The 17,962-nt window shown below is 63.2% G+C and overlaps 2 protein-coding genes across 14 annotated transcripts in view; both read right to left on the reverse strand.

Annotated features, from left to right (window-relative positions):
- Nucleotides 1-17,962, reverse strand: part of PLEKHA6 (pleckstrin homology domain containing A6) — a 34,646-nt gene that overhangs the window by 3,626 nt on the left and 13,058 nt on the right. For 3 of the 13 annotated variants that reach the window (XM_026864128.1, XM_026864127.1, XM_026864124.1), the window contains 19 exons: nt 15,522-15,602; nt 15,035-15,350; nt 14,870-14,942; nt 14,230-14,330; nt 11,789-11,964; nt 11,098-11,589; nt 10,154-10,664; nt 9,625-9,711; nt 8,780-8,833; nt 6,548-6,628; nt 5,037-5,105; nt 4,521-4,601; nt 4,096-4,245; nt 3,516-3,611; nt 2,941-3,052; nt 2,648-2,787; nt 1,723-1,872; nt 274-400; nt 34-143 (listed from right to left, as the gene is read on the reverse strand). In XM_026864128.1, the coding sequence (XP_026719929.1) occupies nt 34-143; nt 274-400; nt 1,723-1,872; nt 2,648-2,787; nt 2,941-3,052; nt 3,516-3,611; nt 4,096-4,245; nt 4,521-4,601; nt 5,037-5,105; nt 6,548-6,628; nt 8,780-8,833; nt 9,625-9,711; nt 10,154-10,664; nt 11,098-11,589; nt 11,789-11,964; nt 14,230-14,330; nt 14,870-14,942; nt 15,035-15,337 (2,913 nt within the window). In that variant the 5' untranslated portion in view covers nt 15,338-15,350; nt 15,522-15,602. Of the gene's footprint in view, nt 1-33; nt 144-273; nt 401-1,722; nt 1,873-2,647; nt 2,788-2,940; nt 3,053-3,515; nt 3,612-4,095; nt 4,246-4,520; nt 4,602-5,036; nt 5,106-6,547; nt 6,629-8,779; nt 8,834-9,624; nt 9,712-10,153; nt 10,665-11,097; nt 11,590-11,788; nt 11,965-12,868; nt 13,747-14,229; nt 14,331-14,869; nt 14,943-15,034; nt 15,351-15,521; nt 15,603-17,962 lie in introns of those variants that run through there. The other 10 variants (XM_026864133.1, XM_026864126.1, XM_026864123.1 and 7 more) reach the window with 10 other exon arrangements.
- The window catches only part of LOC113488784 (pleckstrin homology domain-containing family A member 6-like), a 26,476-nt gene continuing 25,733 nt past the window's right edge, over nt 17,220-17,962 (reverse strand). The window contains exon 4 of the mRNA XM_026864098.1: nt 17,220-17,942. Coding sequence (XP_026719899.1) covers nt 17,336-17,942 — 607 coding nt within the window. The 3' untranslated portion in view covers nt 17,220-17,335. The remainder of the gene's footprint in view (nt 17,943-17,962) is intronic.

Below are 17,962 nucleotides of genomic sequence, written 5' to 3' on the forward strand. Positions count from 1 at the left end.
CCCCTGGCCCCCACCCCCCAATTCAAGCCCTACCCGAGAGCCGAGCCCGTTGGCCATGCCACCGGCGCTCCTCCTTGCCACGCCGGCCACCGGCACCACCTCCTCCTCCGCCGGAGACTTGGTCCTCGGGGGCACGATGCCCACTGCGGAGTAAATCCAAACACCAGGCTGAACCCCCCCGGGGGCTACGGGCAGGGTCCCAGCAAGACCCTGGGTGCTCCTGGCGAGCATGGGGAGCCCACCGGAGCGGGACCCGCGATCCCGGTGCCGTACCCTTGTTGAGAGCCGCTTGCTTCTCTGCCTCCTGCTCCTGCCGGCTCTGTGGGAGCCCCTCAGCTGGGGGCCCGGGGGGGGACGACCACTGCGTCTCTTTCTTGCTCTGCTCGAAGCTCGGCTTGGGCTGCGGGAGGGAAGCAGGTCCCCGGTGAGGCCTCGTCCTGCCTGGGGGGCCAAGCTCTGTCTGGGGACAGACCCGCTGCTCTCCGCAGCCACGGGGTGACACACAGCCTGTAGACACACTCCAGGGGGGCGGACGGACACACAGACACCAGCCAGGCGGTACCAGCGCACCCCAAAAGTGTGTGGGGAGGGGCTGGCAGGGCTCTGCAGCTCTCACCCCCGCGATGTCCCAGCCCGTCGGGACTGGGCACCTCCCGATCACTGTCCCCGTGGGAAGAGGTTCCCTCAGGGGTCATGACCCTGCCACGGCTCAGAGGTGGCACCGGGATGGGGACACCCTGGCCCTGGGCTCAGTTCCAGCAACATCCTGTGCCCACGGGAGGGGATGGGGTCCCACAGGAGCAGACACTGTGCAGCAGCAGAGAGCAAGCAAAGGGGACATTTTTGGGGTCCTTCCCTTCTTGCATCCCCTGGGCGCAGCCTGCCAGTGCCCAGACACTGCTGCAGTAGTGCTGGTGCAACGGAGGGCTACGGCAACCAGCTGAGGAGCCCAACGTGCCCCCCTTGACCACCCTGTGCTCTTTATGGAGATCAGGCGTCCCCACAGCCCTTACACCCCATGGATCAGCACGCAGCCACAGCCTGGCTACCCTGCGCAGCTGCTGCAGATGCCACACGCACTGGCAGAGGGGTCTGTAACCCTCCCCAACTCAGCACCGCCGCTGCTTCGTGGTGCCAGCCCCCATGTGCACACATCCTGACCCCCCCACTGCAAGGACACTGGTGTCTCCTGGTGTCCAAACCTGCTCCTTTCCCCCGGCCAGGGAGCACGGCTGGGGCATTACCAGGAATTCCCAAACCTGGGTTTGTCCCGGGTGGGCAGGAGTTGGGGGCGGGGGTGTCACCCCCATCAGCAGAGCTGCACGGCGGGGAGCGGCGCCGCGGAAAGACAGTGAGAGAGGCAGAGGAAAGCAGAGGGGCTGATACCAGGGGCTGCAGCTGCTTTGGGGACTGCCCAAGAGGAGCCACTCCCTGTCCGGAGCGAGCGCAGCGGGTGCTGCAGGTGGGCGCAGGGGACCTGGCAGGGACAAGAGGACCACGGCAAGGCCGCTGGGGGGGACATCACCCTTGGAGAGGGCAGTTACTAGCCACACGCTGCTGTCCCCTAGCCAAGTGCCACCTCCACGCTGTCCCTGTCCCCACTGCCAGGGCAGAGGGTGGGTAGCCCCATTGCCTGCCTCATCCCAGCCCTTGCCAGTTGATGTCTCGGGGAGGAAGAGGACGGGGCTGCTGCTGCAGGGCTGCTCTGGAGAGGTTCGGTACCTGTCCCCTCTTCGCCTCGCCGCCTCGCTGCCAGGAAGGGGAGGTGGGGTACGGCCAGAGCCGGCTCTCGCCGGGGAGCGGAGGAACACTCGGAGGAGACTCCAAGGGTACGTAGGACTTGGGGAGGGGAGGTCGAGGCGGGCCTGGTTCCTGGGGTGGAGAGGAGCGTGAGGCATGAGAGCAGAGACACTGAGAGCCGGGAAGGAAGAGACAGTTAGAAAAAGATCGAGGTAACACACAGTGGAAGTGTCGAGTCAAGGAAAGGAGGAGGGAGAGCAGCCGGCCACCGCTCCCCGGGGCTCCATGGCCTCCGTGTCCCCATGCAGAGGGGGACAGCGCTTTCCACCTCCTGCGCTGCCCTCACTGCTGCATGTCCCCAGGGCAGTAGGGCCAAGCAGGGCTCAGGGGGCTAACCAAGCTGGGGGGCTCCTGAGCTTGGGGCTGGCAGCCCCCAGGAGACATTGGTATCACCTCTGCGCAGCCAGGTGGGAGTGGGGAGTCCCCCACATTCCACCCCAAACTTCATGTGGACCAAGGCAAGCCCAGCACTGCCGGACCCCAAGCAAAAGGGGACTGTGGTGGCAGCAGGAGCTGGTCCTGAAGCCAGAGGCTGGAGCTGAGCCGTCGGGGCTGCTTGATGCAGGAGCCCAAAGGCTCCAAAGCCCAGCTTGCAACCCTGTAAGGACCATGAACCCAGACGTCACCAGGGGACTGGCTTTGCAGGGCCCTGTGGTGCTCCAGGTTGGCTTTGCAGAGCCCCACAGTGCTGGACGTGGCCAAAACGGTGCCCCCAGGCAAAGCCACGAGGGAAACCCAGGCGCACTCTGTGCCTGGTGCCCACCCGTCCCCTGAGAGCGAGGGCTCAGGCCAGGCTGGGGACCTGCTGGTGACAAAGGGCTCCCTAGGGACCCCCCAGCTCACTCACCTCACCGGGTCCTGGCTTGGTGGGAGAACCCTGGGAGCCGGAGACGAGGGAGAAGGGGCTGAGGGGACTGGTGAGGCTGGCCGAGCTCAGGGGGCTGGCGGGGCTGTTAGAGCTGTACGTCCCCGAGGGGCCGATGGCCACTGTGGAGAGAAGCAGAAGTAAGTGTGAGCATCGGAGGCTCTGCCTCTGCGAGCGGGTGCTGCCATCTGCCTCGCAGCAGCACAGGCACCAGGGATGTCCTCATGGCACGCTGGGGTTTGTGCTGTGCAAGGGCAAGGATGGATCCTGCTCACCTCTGTGCTTGGCAGTGTCCGTGCCGCGGGATGGGTTGTTCTTCCTCAACCCCTCCATCACGTCTTGGATCCTCCAGATCTCCTTCTGGATCTGCCGGTTGAGCATTTCATTCTGGAGGGGAGAAAAGGCAGCGGTCAGAGTGGCTCCCACTGCTGCCAGCCCCGCTGCACCCCAGCCCTGAGCCGTGGGACCCGCGGACGTTCAGCTGAGGCAGACACAGCCCGGGGGGATCTGAGCCATCGCACCCACGACTTGTCTCCTGCCAGGAGCCATCGTTCCGCTCCCCTGGGCACCCACCACGGGCTGGGGGGAGCTGATGGAGCCCCAGCAGCATGGGGAGTGCTGGGATGCAGCCCCTCGATGGCACCCAGGTGCCCACGGTTCCTCAGCCCCTCTGCCCGTACCCGTGGCCAAAGCTGGACACCGAGGGCTGAGCATGGAGCAGCCACATGCAGACCAGCTCTTTGCGGGGAGCAGATTCTGAAGGAAACAGGGAGCTTCCACCTCTACGGGGTCAGCGGGGGGACCCTGGGAATGGCGGGGGGAGTCTGGGACTGGGGGGGGTCCCACTCACCTGGATGTCCAGGTTCAGCTGCTCCCAAAGGTCGTCGTGCAGGGCAGACACTTCGCTCTCCAGGCTCTCATACTCAGCGGTGCTATTCGCCAAGGCCTGGGGAGCGGGGAAAGGTGGGTGGGTTAGGGGGTCTTTGGCAGGTTTTTTCCCCCAGCTGGCAGCAGCCACGGCCCGTGCAGTGGATGAGGATGCTGCACACAACACAACCCGCCCTGAGCCGTGGCGGGGCTGGCAGCTGGGGGGTACCAGCTGTGCCGTGCCCCAGGCAGGCTGTGCCCATGGCAGTGCCGGTGGCACAGTGGTGCCAGGGAGCCCGAGGTGGAAGCAGGAGCTGAGATGGCTCAGGACACGCCTGCCAGCGCAGCACCACGAGGGTTAATTCTTTGTACCCCCTGAGAAGGACTTGGGCTCCTCTGGGACCCCAGCCAGCTGAGGGGATTTCCCTTCTTGGTCTTTTTTTTTGTTTTTTTTTTTTGAACAGGAAGGGATTTTTTTTTGAACAGGAAGGGAAAAAAAGAGATCGCAGTAGGTGGGGGAGACAGTCCCACAGCAGGGCTTGGGGCGGAGGGGAGCCCGTTACCGTGCTGGCCTGCGACAGCTCCACGCGGATGTTGATGAGCTGGTTCTGGAGAGACTCCTTCTTGTGCAGCAGCTTCTCCGGGTAGGCAGGCTGGCTCCCAAACATCTCCAGCTCCTGGTGCGTCCCCATCAGGGCACTCTCCAGGCTCTCCTGGGGGGATGGGGGGTGGGAGGGAGATGCAGTTGTGAGAGCCTGGCTGGTGCAGGTGCTACAGTCCCTCTCCTTAACAGGCCATTAACACACGGGGAGTCCTGGGACTGTGGCATGGCCAGAGCATCTCCCCCAGCTCAGAAACGTCCCCACTGAGCTGTCCCCAAGAGAGCAGGACATGTCACTTCCTCGCCACAAAGGTGCTGGCTGGGCACGGCCATCACCATGCAGCTGGGTTCATCCCTGGACGGCCGCTCGAGCTGCTCACCACGTACCTTCTCTGCTCGGAGCTGCTGCACCAGCCTCTCCTGCTCCCGCAGCACCTTGTTCTGCTCACAGAGCTTCCCCAGCAGCTTCTGACCCCAGGAGGAAAAGAGAAAGGGAGGAGAGGATGAGAGCCCAGCCACGGGGTGTCCACACACCCGTGCAAATGTCTCGGTGCTCAGCCAGGGCCAAGCCCCTGGGAGACACGAGATGCAGCTGGGACATGGCCCAGGGGGTCGGTTTGATGGTCCCAGGGAGGGTTTCCAGCCCGCTGCTCTCATTGCAGGGACTTCAGCCTCGGCCAACGTGACACCAGCCAAATCTGGACATGGGGCAAGACCAAGCAGCTTAAGCTCAGCAGAGGATTTAGCCCCCGAGCAGCACACACCGCGCTTGGGGCAGCACCAGCTCCCACTCCGGGAGCACATGGCACAGCTCTCTCCGTGGGGATAAGAGATCTGAGGTGGGGGACAGGGACAACAGCACGGGGCAGAGGGGGGACATGCAGGATGGACGTTTGCTCTTACATCGGTGTCTTGCTCGCTTATCTTGTAGGCATGCAGCGTCTCCCTGTAGGCCTCCGGGAAGGGCGTCACCTGGAAGCAGAGCGTGAGGTGAGCCCCGCTCCGGGAAGCCCTGGGGAAGGCGAGGCAGCTCCCAGCCCCTCTCCCCCATCGCCGTGAGTGGGAAAAGAGAGCCGAGAGCCGAGTCTCCGGAGGCAGTGGGTGCTCCAAGAACCCGGGCAGACACCAGCACTGGTTGGGAGGCAGCGGGTGCTGCCGGTGGCGCGGGATGTCGGTGCTGGAGCTCTCGCTCCGGCTCGGGTGAAGGCACAACCTCCCTCCCCGTTCCCAGCCCCCGGTGCCCATCGGCCGGGTGAGGCATGGGAATGAGCCAGAGACAACCCCTCCGCAGAACGCCAAGAGCTGAGTTAAAGAGAAGCCTCGTGAATCATTAACTGCCTGGTGTACAACTGCCACCATTTCACAGGCGGGGAAACAAAGGCAGAAAGATTAAGCTGTAATCCCACTTTGCAGAGTGGAAACACCTATAAATCAGCAGCTGCATCAGGGCCTGTTTACCATCCGGCTTCTCTGTGAGTCATTTTCCTTTCCTGGAAATCTAAATTACTAATGGGACCTCAACAATTAAATGCCTCCAAGAACTCGAGATGAAAGACATCAGATAGGAAGGAGGGGATCATTATTGCTAGAAAGCAAGACGCTACTTTAGAGCCATTCAAAACTCCAGGACAATGCAAATAGACCTGAACCTGGGAAATGCCCAGCGCTGCAGGCAGAGCCTGGCAGATGGGGGTGCTGCTGCCTCCAGGCAAGGAGCCCGGCCAGCCAGAGCATCTCGGCAGCTCCAGCTTCACCCTCCAGCATGTTCCCGTGCCCTGTTTGCAGCAGGATGGAAACAGGCGCCAACCCCAGAGATCGCCCGGCCGCTGCACGCTGCACAGCCAGGAGATGCCCTGGGCAGCACGATGGGGCCCTGTGACCCCTCTGGGCTGGCGGCACAAGGGGCTGTGGGTCGCAGTGACCCGGAGACACGTTCTCAGGATCTGCCCACGCTTGGAGCTGCAGCCCAACATCAGCAGGGACATCCCACTGCTTTTGCGGGGTAAAGTAAAAGGCTGTTTCCTCTCCTTGCTACGGGAGTTTAAGCGCCTTGGGCTGGATTCCTGTCTTTAAGTCATCCCACACCTTCTCCTTGTCTCATCAACGCGCGACAGCAAACAGAGGGTGAGCAAAACACCCGAGTCCAGCCCAAACGAGGATGAGAGGCCAGGATCGCGGCGTCCCCACCTCATGCTCTCAGCACAAGGATTTACTGGGTTTTAATGGCTCATGGATGGATTAGCAAAGCCTGGGATGAACTAGCAGGTCCCCAAGAGCGTGATGTGCCAGAGCCTCATGGATGCTGGAGTCTGCATGAGTGGAAATGGCAGGAGGTGACCTCGGGGATGGAGCGTGGGGTGGCTGGTGTGGCTGCCATGCATGAGCCATGCACGGCTCGGTGGCCGGAGGCTTACTTGCATGTAGAGCTGAGCCCTAGGGGAGGAGGTCTCCACCATCCTGTTCACCATACTGATCAGGGTTTCGCTCTCGCTCATCTGCGGCAGACAGGGAAGGAAAAGTTCAGAGGTCAGCGGAGACGTGCTCGCGTGCCGCGGTGCTCAGGTGCCGTCGGAGCAGCGAGGAGGCTCAGTCCAGGAGCCCCCAGGGCATCGGGCTGCAAGAAGCCACCTCCAAGAGATGTCCCAGGTGCTTGAGCCATGTGGGGACGGCTGCCCCAGGCTGCTGCTGCTCCGTTTTGTGCACTCAGGAGCATCCTGGGCTGGTGGCATGCCCTGGAAACTTTGTTGAGGGGAAAACACGGATAAAATCGAGCCAGCTTGGAGCTGGGCAGCAGCAAACTGCACACACAGACACAAGCTTGCACAGAGACGCTCCCGGCTGCAGCACAGTGTGGTCCCAGCAGACAGACAGACGGGTCCCGCTCCTGGTGTTGACAAAAAGCTCAGTGTCCTGCCCTCGCTGCAGAGCTGGGGATGGGATGGCCCCGCTCGGGGCGCAGATGAGCTCTGGGAATAGCGAGAGGTGACTGATGCCTGGGGTTGGGGACAGCAGCATCCCCCCCTGTCCAGGCCAGCAGCCTTGAGCAGCAGAGCCGGGTGGCAGCGGGGTGCTCCTGGGGACATGGCACATCACGGCCACGCTGCTGGGCAGGGCAAGGATGCGACGGCGTTCACCATGGCTGTGCCTCCCCAGAGAGCCTCCAGGGGAGCAGGACAGACCCCAACCCTGCGGCCTGTTCACCCCCTGCAACCCAGAGGGGGTTCTGCTGCTCTCCGTGCGCTGCCGGGGCGCGCAGCCAGCGACGGCCGCGGGGTCCCTCGGTGCTGCACGATGGAGCCGCTCAAATCAGCAGCACCGGAGCTTTGCCGCTGCCTTCGCCTGCAGGATCCTGCAGCCCAAAACGGACGATGCAAGGGAAGCCCCTCGTACCCCACGGCCAGGACCCTCGAGGTCCAAGGGGTGAGGGCAGTTTGAGCACAACCCAGGGACCCATCCCTGACTGGGTCAGCGAGGTGGGGTGCGGCCAAGTGAGCCGTCCCCGCAACTGGACAAGCAAGGAGAGAGAAAGTAAAGCAGCAAGTTGTTTCAAAAGAGATACTTGACAGCGTTGCTCCGAATTAGTCTCTCCAGAGGTCAGCAGGAGAGGAGGAGCAGATGCAAAGCCTTTTTAGGGAGTGTTTTAAAGAGCCTCGGAGAGCACACATGGCTGCCGATGGCTGTGAAATAATCCAGAGAGCTTTTATTGCAGCGAGAGCTCCTGCCTGTCCTTGGCTCAGCTCCAAGGCAGACACAGATCTTGGCGATTACTGCATCGATGGAGATTTGCAGACTAATGAGATTGTCTCTGGAGCAGCTCCCTCAGTGCAAGCCTGGCTTTTGCAGGCAAGCGCCTGGGGTTGCAGCACTGGCCGACAGCTCCTGTCCTCGGCTTTGACTTCAGGTGGTGCCTGCGGTTCCCACCCCACCGGTCCTGCAGCTCTCCCCGAGCTGGATTGCCCCCACCCTGCTCCTGGGATGAAACCAGTTCACAACTTTCCTCCGAAAAACCCCGTGACATGCAAAAACCTGAGAGCTGCTCTTTCAGTATCAGTCCTGGTGGGTGCCTCACCCCCACCCTGCATCAAGCCTCTCGCCTTTGAGGAGGAACAGGGTCAGCGTGTCACCAAAACCACCTCGCACCCATCCGGCTCCCCACGGCTCACCCAGTCACCCCCTGCAATGTGGGGGGCACCAGCCCTGGGACCCGGCTCGCACCAATTCCCAGTGTGGGGACACAACGTCCAGCACAGCCACGCTGGCACCACGCACCGGTGTCCCATGCTGCCCCGAGACCAAGCTGGGGAGGGTTTCAGAGCCGGCTGCCTCCCCTGCACCCCAAGGGCAGCTCCCCAAGGGCCCGGATACATGGGAAGCTGCCCCAGCTCCCCCCAAGACCCCCCCCACCGGCTCCAGCACACCACACAGAAGGCGCCATTGGGGGGATTTTTCTGCCAAGCAATGAGCGACCCTACAGAAGGGACGGATGGAAGAAGCAAATCAAAGCCAACTCGTGCTGCTTTAATGCCAAGAAGGATGAGGATGGCTGTTAGGGGAAGAGATGCTGCGCTGGGAGGGGAGGGGATGCTGCTGGGGACAGGGCACACGGGGACGTAAGCAGTGTGAGGCTTGCAGCCAGCTCTGCCTACCTGCTGGTCCAAATACTCTAGGTTTCTTTGCAACTGAAGGTCTAAAAGTTCATCCTACCAGGAGCCAGCAGGCATGCGGCAAGAAACGAACACACAGAACATATAAAAGAAGAAGCAAAGCGGTTAGGTGAGGGCTACGGAAATGCGAAGACCTCTCGGCCGGGGAAGCGAGGAGCCTCCCTGGCCCAGCCGGGAGAGCTGCCGTGGATGTGCCCCGCGGGAGACCCGCTCTGCTCCCGGCTCTCCCTCCCGGCTCCCGGTGCCTCAGAAGAGGTGACGGCCCTTTTCCCGCGTCTCCGGCTAGCAAGGATGGATGGCAGCATGGGTGCTTTATGGTAACTGGTGCTTGTCCCTCCTCCAGCAGCCGGTCCTGCCCCGCACTTTGGGGACCGTGCTTTGCCGGGGTCTCAGCCCCCTCAGCGCTCCAAGGGGAAACACAACGCAGGAAAAAGCAGCAGCTGTAGCCAGAAGTGAGGAAAGCAAGAGGGGGAGAGGTGCAGGGTGCCAGCCTCAGCCTGGGACCACCCTGCAGGGGGACAAGCCCAGCCCAGCATCACGGGGCATACAAGGGTCCAAGGGTGTCCCAGTGCCCCCGTGACCTGGGGGCTGCAGGACAGGAACTGGGGGCCTTGCCGTGAGGGTTTTTTCCTTTGGGCACAGCTGGGAGGGACCAGAGACACCGACCTGCCCCATAGCAGCCCAACTCTGACCCCCAAAGCTGCCCCTGGAGCGGTTCCTCCTCGGCTGTCCGAGCAAAAAGCCCCCGAGCTGATCCACCTTCCTGGGGGGCTCTGTGCACCCCAGTCCGCTGGGGCTCACCCCCCTGGTGCCAGCAGCGTACGTACCATTTTGTCGTGGACGTTGGGGGATGCCGGGTAGTGGTACGGATACATTCCCGCAGGCATGGGCCGTCTGTCACCCAGGTAGTCGTACTGAGAAGAGAAGGAGCCCCCCCACCCCAAAACCAGAGACACATGAGAGGTGTGTGAGGCAAGGGCAGCCCCCAGCCCCGCAGCAGGGTCAGGCCTGTTTTTTGGGGCACGCAGTAGTGAGACAGGGACACCAGCGCTCCCTGCTTGGGAGCACATCACTCGTGGCAGCCCCGAGCACCCCATTCCCCTCCTGCCCCACCTCTCTGAGCTCCTGGCACCCAGGAGGGAACAACCACGACCTGGGCAGCTTTGCAGGATGGCAAAGGGGGACCTAAAGCCACCGGCTGCTGCACACCATGGACTTGGTGGCATTTTGAGGCCAGGCTGTACATGCCAAGGGGACAAGCTACGCCGCAGCATCCCTGCCCTGACACCCCAGACACCCCCTGACACCCCTGCCCCCTCCAACCCTGTGCACCCCAGGCACCGCCGGAGCATTTACCTTTGGAGAACTGATGGATCGCCTCATCATGAAGGTGGCGGGGTCGGCGTAAATCTCATCCCCCCGGGGCGGCAACCGCTCGAAGCGGGCGCTGGGCGAGCGCACCGGGGAGTAGACCCGCGCCCGGGTGTAGGAGCCCTGGCTGGGCGAGCGGGGCACGGAGCGGGAACGGGGCTGCAGCGACATTCGTCGCAGAGAGCCCGAGGCTGCATCCACCTCATCCAAGTAGGTCGGTTGCCTCCCAGGACCGGGTAGCCAAAGCGGGACGTCTTGCCGGCCAAACCCGGGGTGCTCTTTCCAGTCACGGAGCTGGTAGGTGCCCCCGTTGCGGAAGGAATGCCGCTTGTCCTCCAGCGCCCAGGGCGGGCTCACCCGCTCGTAGGCGGGCATGGAGCAGATGCTGTCGGGGCGCACCCCGGGTGGGTAGTACTGGTAGTCCTCGGGGTACTGGGGCGAGTAGGGGGAATAGTAGTCGGGCACCCGGCGAGACACAGGGTAAAACCTGGTGGGGCTAGAGAGGAGAAGAGAGCCGTGAGAGCCAGGCTGGTGGCCAGGCAGTGCCCCAGCCCCTTGCTCTGCATCCGGGGGGGCCGGTGGGCAAGGACAGGCTTAGAGCAGGTAGCCCTGACACCAGCATCTGGAAAGCTGGCTGGCAACCATCCTCCCAGGGACCTCAGGGTGGCCTCTCCTCCTGGCATCCCCTCCTCCCAGGGACCCCAGGGTGGCCTCCCCTCCAAAATTCATCCTGTTCAGCTTTTTCGGGTGTCCTACACACAGCTCAGAGCTGGCAGATGTGGACAGCAGAGAAAGAAGATTTTCTGACCCCAGGAGGGGAGAAAGTAGATGGGAAGGGGAAAAACATTCCTCGAGAATCACCTGAGGGGCAGCAGGAGAAAAGGAGCAGGACCCCTCTCTACCCCTGGCCAGCCCCCCGCAGCCCTCACCTCCGCAGCTCCTCGGGGGGCACGGCCCCCCGGCGCGAGTTCACCCACTGCTGCAGCTGCGTCATCGAGCTCTTGCGCTGGGCGATCTTCTCGGGGTTGGTGCGGGGGGCAAAGCCCCGGCGCTGGGCCACGCTCTCCCCGTCGGGCGGGGGGTACGCGGTGCTGCCGGGGCGGCTGGGCGAGGAGTAGGGCCAGCCGTTGGGCTGCGGCGGCCGCTCCACGCTTGCCGGTACCCGGGGTGCCTCGGGGTAAGGACTTCCAGGTTCTGAGGGCATCTCCTGCCCGGCAATGCCGTTGACTTTGGCCAAGGGCTCCTTCTTGCTCTCCATCCTCTCTGACTTCCTCTCGATCTTCTCCGAGCCACGGCCGTCGCCTTCGCCCCGGGTCTTGGCGTCTGGGTCAGCTTTGGGGTGCTCGCGGTGGGTGGTGTTGCAGTGGTGGTGGTGGTGGTGTTTGCTGGGGGGGATGTTTTCAGAGTCTGGCTTCTCGTGCCTGGGGAGGTGCCAAGACAGGAGGGGAGGGTTACACCTTCCCTTTGCAATGCCCCTGGGGTGGCTGGTAACGTCCTGTCCCACCCTCAGCCTTGGGGGGCCAATGCTCCCCCAAATCCACTCTCCAGAGGGACCTTCCCCACGATGCACATCTCCTCCGCCCCATCTCCAAGAGTCATGGGGAGACGGCGGGCACTGACCTCTGGGTCGGGGGGATCTGCACCCGGGCAGCTTCGCCCATGGCTTGGATCCAGGATTCCTGCTCCTCCGTGTTCTCGGCGCTGAAGAAGTAGGTCCGGATGCCAGCGTGCTCGGCCTGGGGAGACAGGGACTGCTCGTTACTCGCCGGCATCTCCTCCACCCAGCACACCGTCACCTGCAGGGAGGCAGAGAAGAGGGGAAAGAGACACACAGGAGGGTGAGAGCTCCATTTCCACCCTGGCACAAGAGCCTGCTGCCTCAGGAGAAGCCAGACACGGTCCTTCCCCGCTGCCCAAGGCTCGTGGCCACGTGCATCCTCAGAGGGCACCGAGCAGGAGGAAGGCTCTGCAGGCAGAGCCAGCGCCAGCCCTTGTCCCCTTACAGGGGATCCCCCAGAGCCACAAGTGCCCCGTGGTCACCCCCAGTGATGCTCAGGACCAGCCCTCCCCAGGACCCCAGCGCAGAGGCTGCTGCATCCCAGCATCAAGCGGGTCCCCACGGGGCGCACGGGGCCGGTTGAAGGGTCCTCACGTCCCAGCGAGAGCGGCAGCGCCGGAGGGAGCAATATATCCATGCAAGGTTAGGGGGAAGGTGGCTTCTTGGCCCAGACAACATTTTTGGGGAAAAAGGTTCGCTTTTGGTCCAAGATGTCAGTGCTCATTCTCCACCTGGAAATAGGTCTGGCTATTTAGGGCCTTTTCAAACTTCCACCTTCCCCCTCTGTGGAAAGGGATGGGACATGGTGAGGAGGAAGAAAAGGGAGAAAGCAGGAAGTTTTTCTCCCGGAAAGATTTTCAGGGCTCAATGTACTAAAAAAATAAAATTAAAAAAAAAAAAAAAAATCGACATCTGGTTAAAACCCTCCCTTGGGTTTCCATCTTCCCCTTCCCCAGAGCATGCAGCCACCGTGCCCAGCCGCGGGGTCACCTCCTGCCTCTAAAAGCTCCACAGCCAGAGCAAAAGACCAAACCAAAGAGATTCATCCCCCGGATTAGTGCGAGCAGGGTGCGCGGAGCATGCCGGCAAGCCTGGGGGTCCCTCACCCATCCGCATGCATCAGAAACACAAGAAGGTACTACCTAGGTGGTGGCTGGGTGCTGGCGTGGCGGATGGGCACGAAGAGAAACCTCCTGTCCGGGGATCCTCGCCCGCGGAGAGAGGAGGAAACACAGACACGGGGTCAAGCTGCAGCAGGGCGGGGGCGCGGGCGCTGCAGCACAGACCTCTCCTGGCCATCAGGACTCTTTTTACCCTTCTCTGAACAAAACCATCCCCCCAAACCCTCGTGTGCCGATGGGAGGGCAGGCCCGCACCGGCAGAGCTCGGTTTGCGGGCAGCAGCTTTGCAAGGCTCCTTCCCCACCAGTGCCACAAGCTGAGAGAGACATTTGGGCATCTCCAAGCCACTTCTCTGCTCTCGCTTGTGGAGACACCCCGTTGGCTGCAGGAGAGCCCACGTGTGGCTCCTGGTTGGCGCTGCCGCTTGCCAACGCTCACCCCGAAAGCAGCTGGTGGCTTAAACGCAAGTTTAAGGGTGGCAGCTATAAAAATCCATCCCTTAAGAATGGAAAAACTCCTCGCAGTGCCCTGCAGGGACCCTGGGCTCCTGAGGAAGGTGAACGCTGGTTTTTGGCACCATGTACAGGAGTAGAAGCCAGCCCGTGCATCGGTCCCTTGGCAAGCGAGTGCTAAAGAGACCATGGGCAGCACACGCAGTTGTGTTGGTGAAGCCAAAGGTGCCCGGTGGTGCCAACAAGTGCCGTGCGGTGCCAGGGAAGCTCAGCCCCTGCTCTGAGCGAGGGAGAGACAAGATCTGTGCCGGGGGCAGGTGTGGGACAGCCCCGGCTGCAGCAGCCGCCCTCCGCCTCTCCAATACCCATGGCAGCGCAGGCTGACGAGCAGCAACTCGTTCCGAGCTACCCCTTTGCAATTACATTTCTCTTTCCTCTGCACGCCAGTCAAAGCAGGCTTTAAAAAAAAAAAAAATTGGAGCTGGGGACACCTCTCTCTCTCTGTCTCCGGGAGTTCTGCCGAGAAGTGCCGCAGCGGCCGGGGGTGGGGGGGGACAGGCTGGCCGGGATCAGCGATGCAGAGGGGAAAGTGGGGCAGGGAGAGGGCCAAGAGCACCGCCAGCGAGGGCAGCACTGCTGCTCATCCTGCACCCAGCACCCCCCCCCGGGATGGGGGGCAGCACCGCACCCCAAGGGGCAGAAGCTGATGGCCTTGGAGATGCTGCTTTGCCCCACGTGTGCCTCAGTTTCCCCAGCAGAAGGCACATGTGCATAGCACAGGGTATCCCCGGGGTGTGGGGGGGTTACTGCCATCGCCCCTCTCCCCAGCTTGCTCCGCACCAAGAAAGCAAAAGGAGGGAACAGCGGGGCCACCCCAGTGCTGTCCCAGCGCGCGGTCCCCTCCGAGCCCTGGCACAACCAGGCACTGACCTTGAACGTGTGCTTCCTGCTGATGTTGTCCGAGGGCTGCACGGCGGCCACGCGGAAGCTGAGGAGGGGGATGCTGCCCAGGATGCTCTCCTCCTTCTCGTCTGGTGGGCAAACGTGGCAGGGGGTTGGTTACACACACGGAGGGGCTGGGAGCCCCAACTGCCCCCCAGCAAAGACCCACGAGGTGCTGCGGGGACACGCCATGGCCCCGTGCCGCGGGTGGGCAGGCGGGCAGGGCACCTGTGGGAAACCGCTGCCTGCCTGTTGCTCGCCAGCTCTGCCGGGCTCGCACAACAGCCTGCTCAATTATTCATGCCCGCCCTCGGCTGCGCTGCCAGGGCTGAGCCCAGCAGAGCTGCCAGGGAAGCCGCGGAAGGCGCCTGTGTTAACCCCTCGGGTCCCCAGCGTGGCAAACAAAGGGGTGCCGTGCGTGGCCACCGCTCCCCGGCGTGGCTCTCACCTCCGGACCCCTTTGCCCACGCTGGCAAAACAGGCTCCAAGCCTGGGAACAGCCCAGGTTTGCACAGAGGCACCCAGCTGGTGGCCACTGGGTCCTGCTGTGGCTGGTGGCCACCAGGTCCTGCTGCGGGGGGGCACGAGTGGCTGGGGGGGCACCCGGGGTGGGCACACGCTGCCATACCTTTGTAGTAGAAGAGGCAACGATCCACCAGCACGAACCAGCGCTTGTTCCACTGCTTCACCCCCGAGCTGGCCTGCGAGAGAGGGGTGGTGAGAGCAGCACCCACCTGGGGAGGGGATGGCACAGACCCAGGGGGGGCACCCGGCACGGTGGGGGCTCGGGTACCTGTTTGTAGAGCCAGCCGCTTTTAGTCACGGCGGCGTTGGGGTTCCTCTTCATGGAATTGGAGCGCTTCCCGAAGGCGATGCCCTTGCGGGAGGAGCGTGAAGCCTGCAGAGGGGGAGAGGAGCCGCTCAGTCCCCGGGGGGGCTCCTGACACCCCGTCTGTGCTGCTGTCTGTCGTGCTGCACGGCTCCGGGCACCCACCCGGCCTCCGGGGCGCTCCGGGGGCACCTCCGACACCATGGCGTGGTTGGAGGGCTCACTGGGGATGGTCGCCGGTCGCTTGTTGCCCGTTTTGCTTGACATGTCCAAGGTCGGTCTGTGGCACAGGAGGAGAGCTGAGTCAGCAGAACCGCATTTCACCACCCCGCAGGAGCTGGCCCCTGGTATCCTCACCCCCAACACCAGCCCCCTACACCCCAACCAACCTTGGTGCCCCATCACACCCACTCCCAGACCCCAAAACCAGGGGAGTCGGGAGCCAACATACTTTTGCAAGTCAAGCCTTGAGCTGTCCTCAGGGACCTGTCCCGTCACTGGGTGCAGGAACGTGTTCCGCCTTTCATTGTGGCTGTGAGAGACAGTGGTGGGGCGGTGGTTAGTGTCCCCTATCTCCGTCCCCCCCGCAGAAACCCGTTGTCTTCAGCACCACATTTGCTGCTCCAACCCCCGTCCCATGCCTGCGCCTTGCCCCGAGCATCCCCCGCACCCCACTAACCCCACGCTTCAGATCTCAGCACATTTCGTTGTTTTTTTCCCAGAAAGCCATTGCCTTGCTCGGAGACAAAATGAGGTCTCTGGTGGCTGAGCCCTTGTTACTTCTGCTGGTCACATCCCAGATATTACCATAAACCCCGCTCAGAAGTCGCTGCAGAAGCAGTGGCAGCAATGGTCCATCCTGGGCTGTGCCCGCAGCGACGGCCCCAACATCACGTCCTCCCCTTCCCTCGCTGATTTTACAGCCATTTGCCAAAACACCTCGAGTCAGCGTCACCTGGGCACGCAGGGCTGTGCACCACGGAACGAAACATCAGCCCAGGACCCACCACCACGAGCTGTTGCGGCTGGATCAGGCCCAGCTCAGCCCCAACCCTGGTGCTGCTGCGGTGATGCCGGGGTATAGCCAAAGGCGGCTGCCCCGGGGGGTGCAGGGCTCCCTGGCAGCACCGGGAGGAGGGAGGCAGGGCTCCCACCGGGCTCGACTGGCAGCATTTGCCACGTCCCTGCCCCGTCCCGCAGAGCCGGTATTGCTGGGCACCCTGGCACCTCGCAGCTCCGGCTGGGGAACGCGCTCACACGGCGGTTCCTGGGGTCCCTCGCTGCTGGAGCTGTGTCAGGAGAAAGGACGAGGTGTACCCACAGATTGAGGGCTTGGACCCCGTCCCCGGGACATCCCTCATTCCCAGAGCTGCCGGGCACCAGGACACCAGTGTCCCCGGCCACCCGCAAAGCCGACACGCCGACAGCCCGGCACGCTGCTGAACTTCTGCGTGTCAGCAAAACAGGGGAAGTTTGAGCAAGAAAACGCAGCTGCCAAGACCGTCCCATCCACACACGCTTCACCCTGAACCTGGGCTCCAGCCAATCTGAAGATATTAACCGCTTTCTGCCCAAAAAAGCCCTGCTGTGAGCTGCTTCCCCTTGCAGGTTCCATCCTGCACCCTGGCACGGATCTGCTCTGCCCTGCCAGCACTCCCCCTTGCTTGGGGTCACCTTAAAAACCTGAGCAACGTGTAGGCACCCCACAACGAGGGGCAGCACCCGCTCCCCCAAACCCCCCAGCACCAGGTTTTTCTGTGCCACGACCGACACGAGTTATCCACGGAGACAGCCTGCCCGGCCCACGCTCCGACAGCACCAAAGGGGGTTTCTGCCCCCCCGGGGCCGGAGCCGCTCTCGCACTGTTTGCCCTCGGCAGGTGACTCTGGCGGGGGGTAACACGGCGGTACCAGGGCTGGTCCCAGGCCCCCCCCGTTATGCTGACACAGGGGGAGGGTGCAAACACCAAGCAAGCAGCACCCCGACCGTCCCAGCCCTGGAAGGTGGGGGCTGCCAGACCTGTCAGTGCCTGAACCCCAGCCGCTTTGTGTTCCCACGGGCTGGACTCTCCCCCCACCCTGCCGCCGAGCCCAGGACACCCACCCTGCTCTGCAGCGCTCACCGCGCCTCCTGGCACCCAGGAGGGAACAACCACGACCTGGGCAGCTTTGCAGGATGGCAAAGGGGGACCTAAAGCCACCGGCTGCTGCACACCATGGACTTGGTGGCATTTTGAGGCCAGGCTGTACATGCCAAGGGGACAAGCTACGCCGCAGCATCCCTGCCCTGACACCCCAGACACCCCCTGACACCCCTGCCCCCTCCAACCCTGTGCACCCCAGGCACCGCCGGAGCATTTACCTTTGGAGAACTGATGGATCGCCTCATCATGAAGGTGGCGGGGTCGGCGTAAATCTCATCCCCCCGGGGCGGCAACCGCTCGAAGCGGGCGCTGGGCGAGCGCACCGGGGAGTAGACCCGCGCCCGGGTGTAGGAGCCCTGGCTGGGCGAGCGGGGCACGGAGCGGGAACGGGGCTGCAGCGACATTCGTCGCAGAGAGCCCGAGGCTGCATCCACCTCATCCAAGTAGGTCGGTTGCCTCCCAGGACCGGGTAGCCAAAGCGGGACGTCTTGCCGGCCAAACCCGGGGTGCTCTTTCCAGTCACGGAGCTGGTAGGTGCCCCCGTTGCGGAAGGAATGCCGCTTGTCCTCCAGCGCCCAGGGCGGGCTCACCCGCTCGTAGGCGGGCATGGAGCAGATGCTGTCGGGGCGCACCCCGGGTGGGTAGTACTGGTAGTCCTCGGGGTACTGGGGCGAGTAGGGGGAATAGTAGTCGGGCACCCGGCGAGACACAGGGTAAAACCTGGTGGGGCTAGAGAGGAGAAGAGAGCC

Source organism: Athene cunicularia, assembly GCF_003259725.1.
Source record: "Athene cunicularia isolate RWA chromosome 26 unlocalized genomic scaffold, athCun1 chr26_part1, whole genome shotgun sequence".
NCBI classification, from domain to species: Eukaryota; Metazoa; Chordata; class Aves; order Strigiformes; family Strigidae; genus Athene; species Athene cunicularia.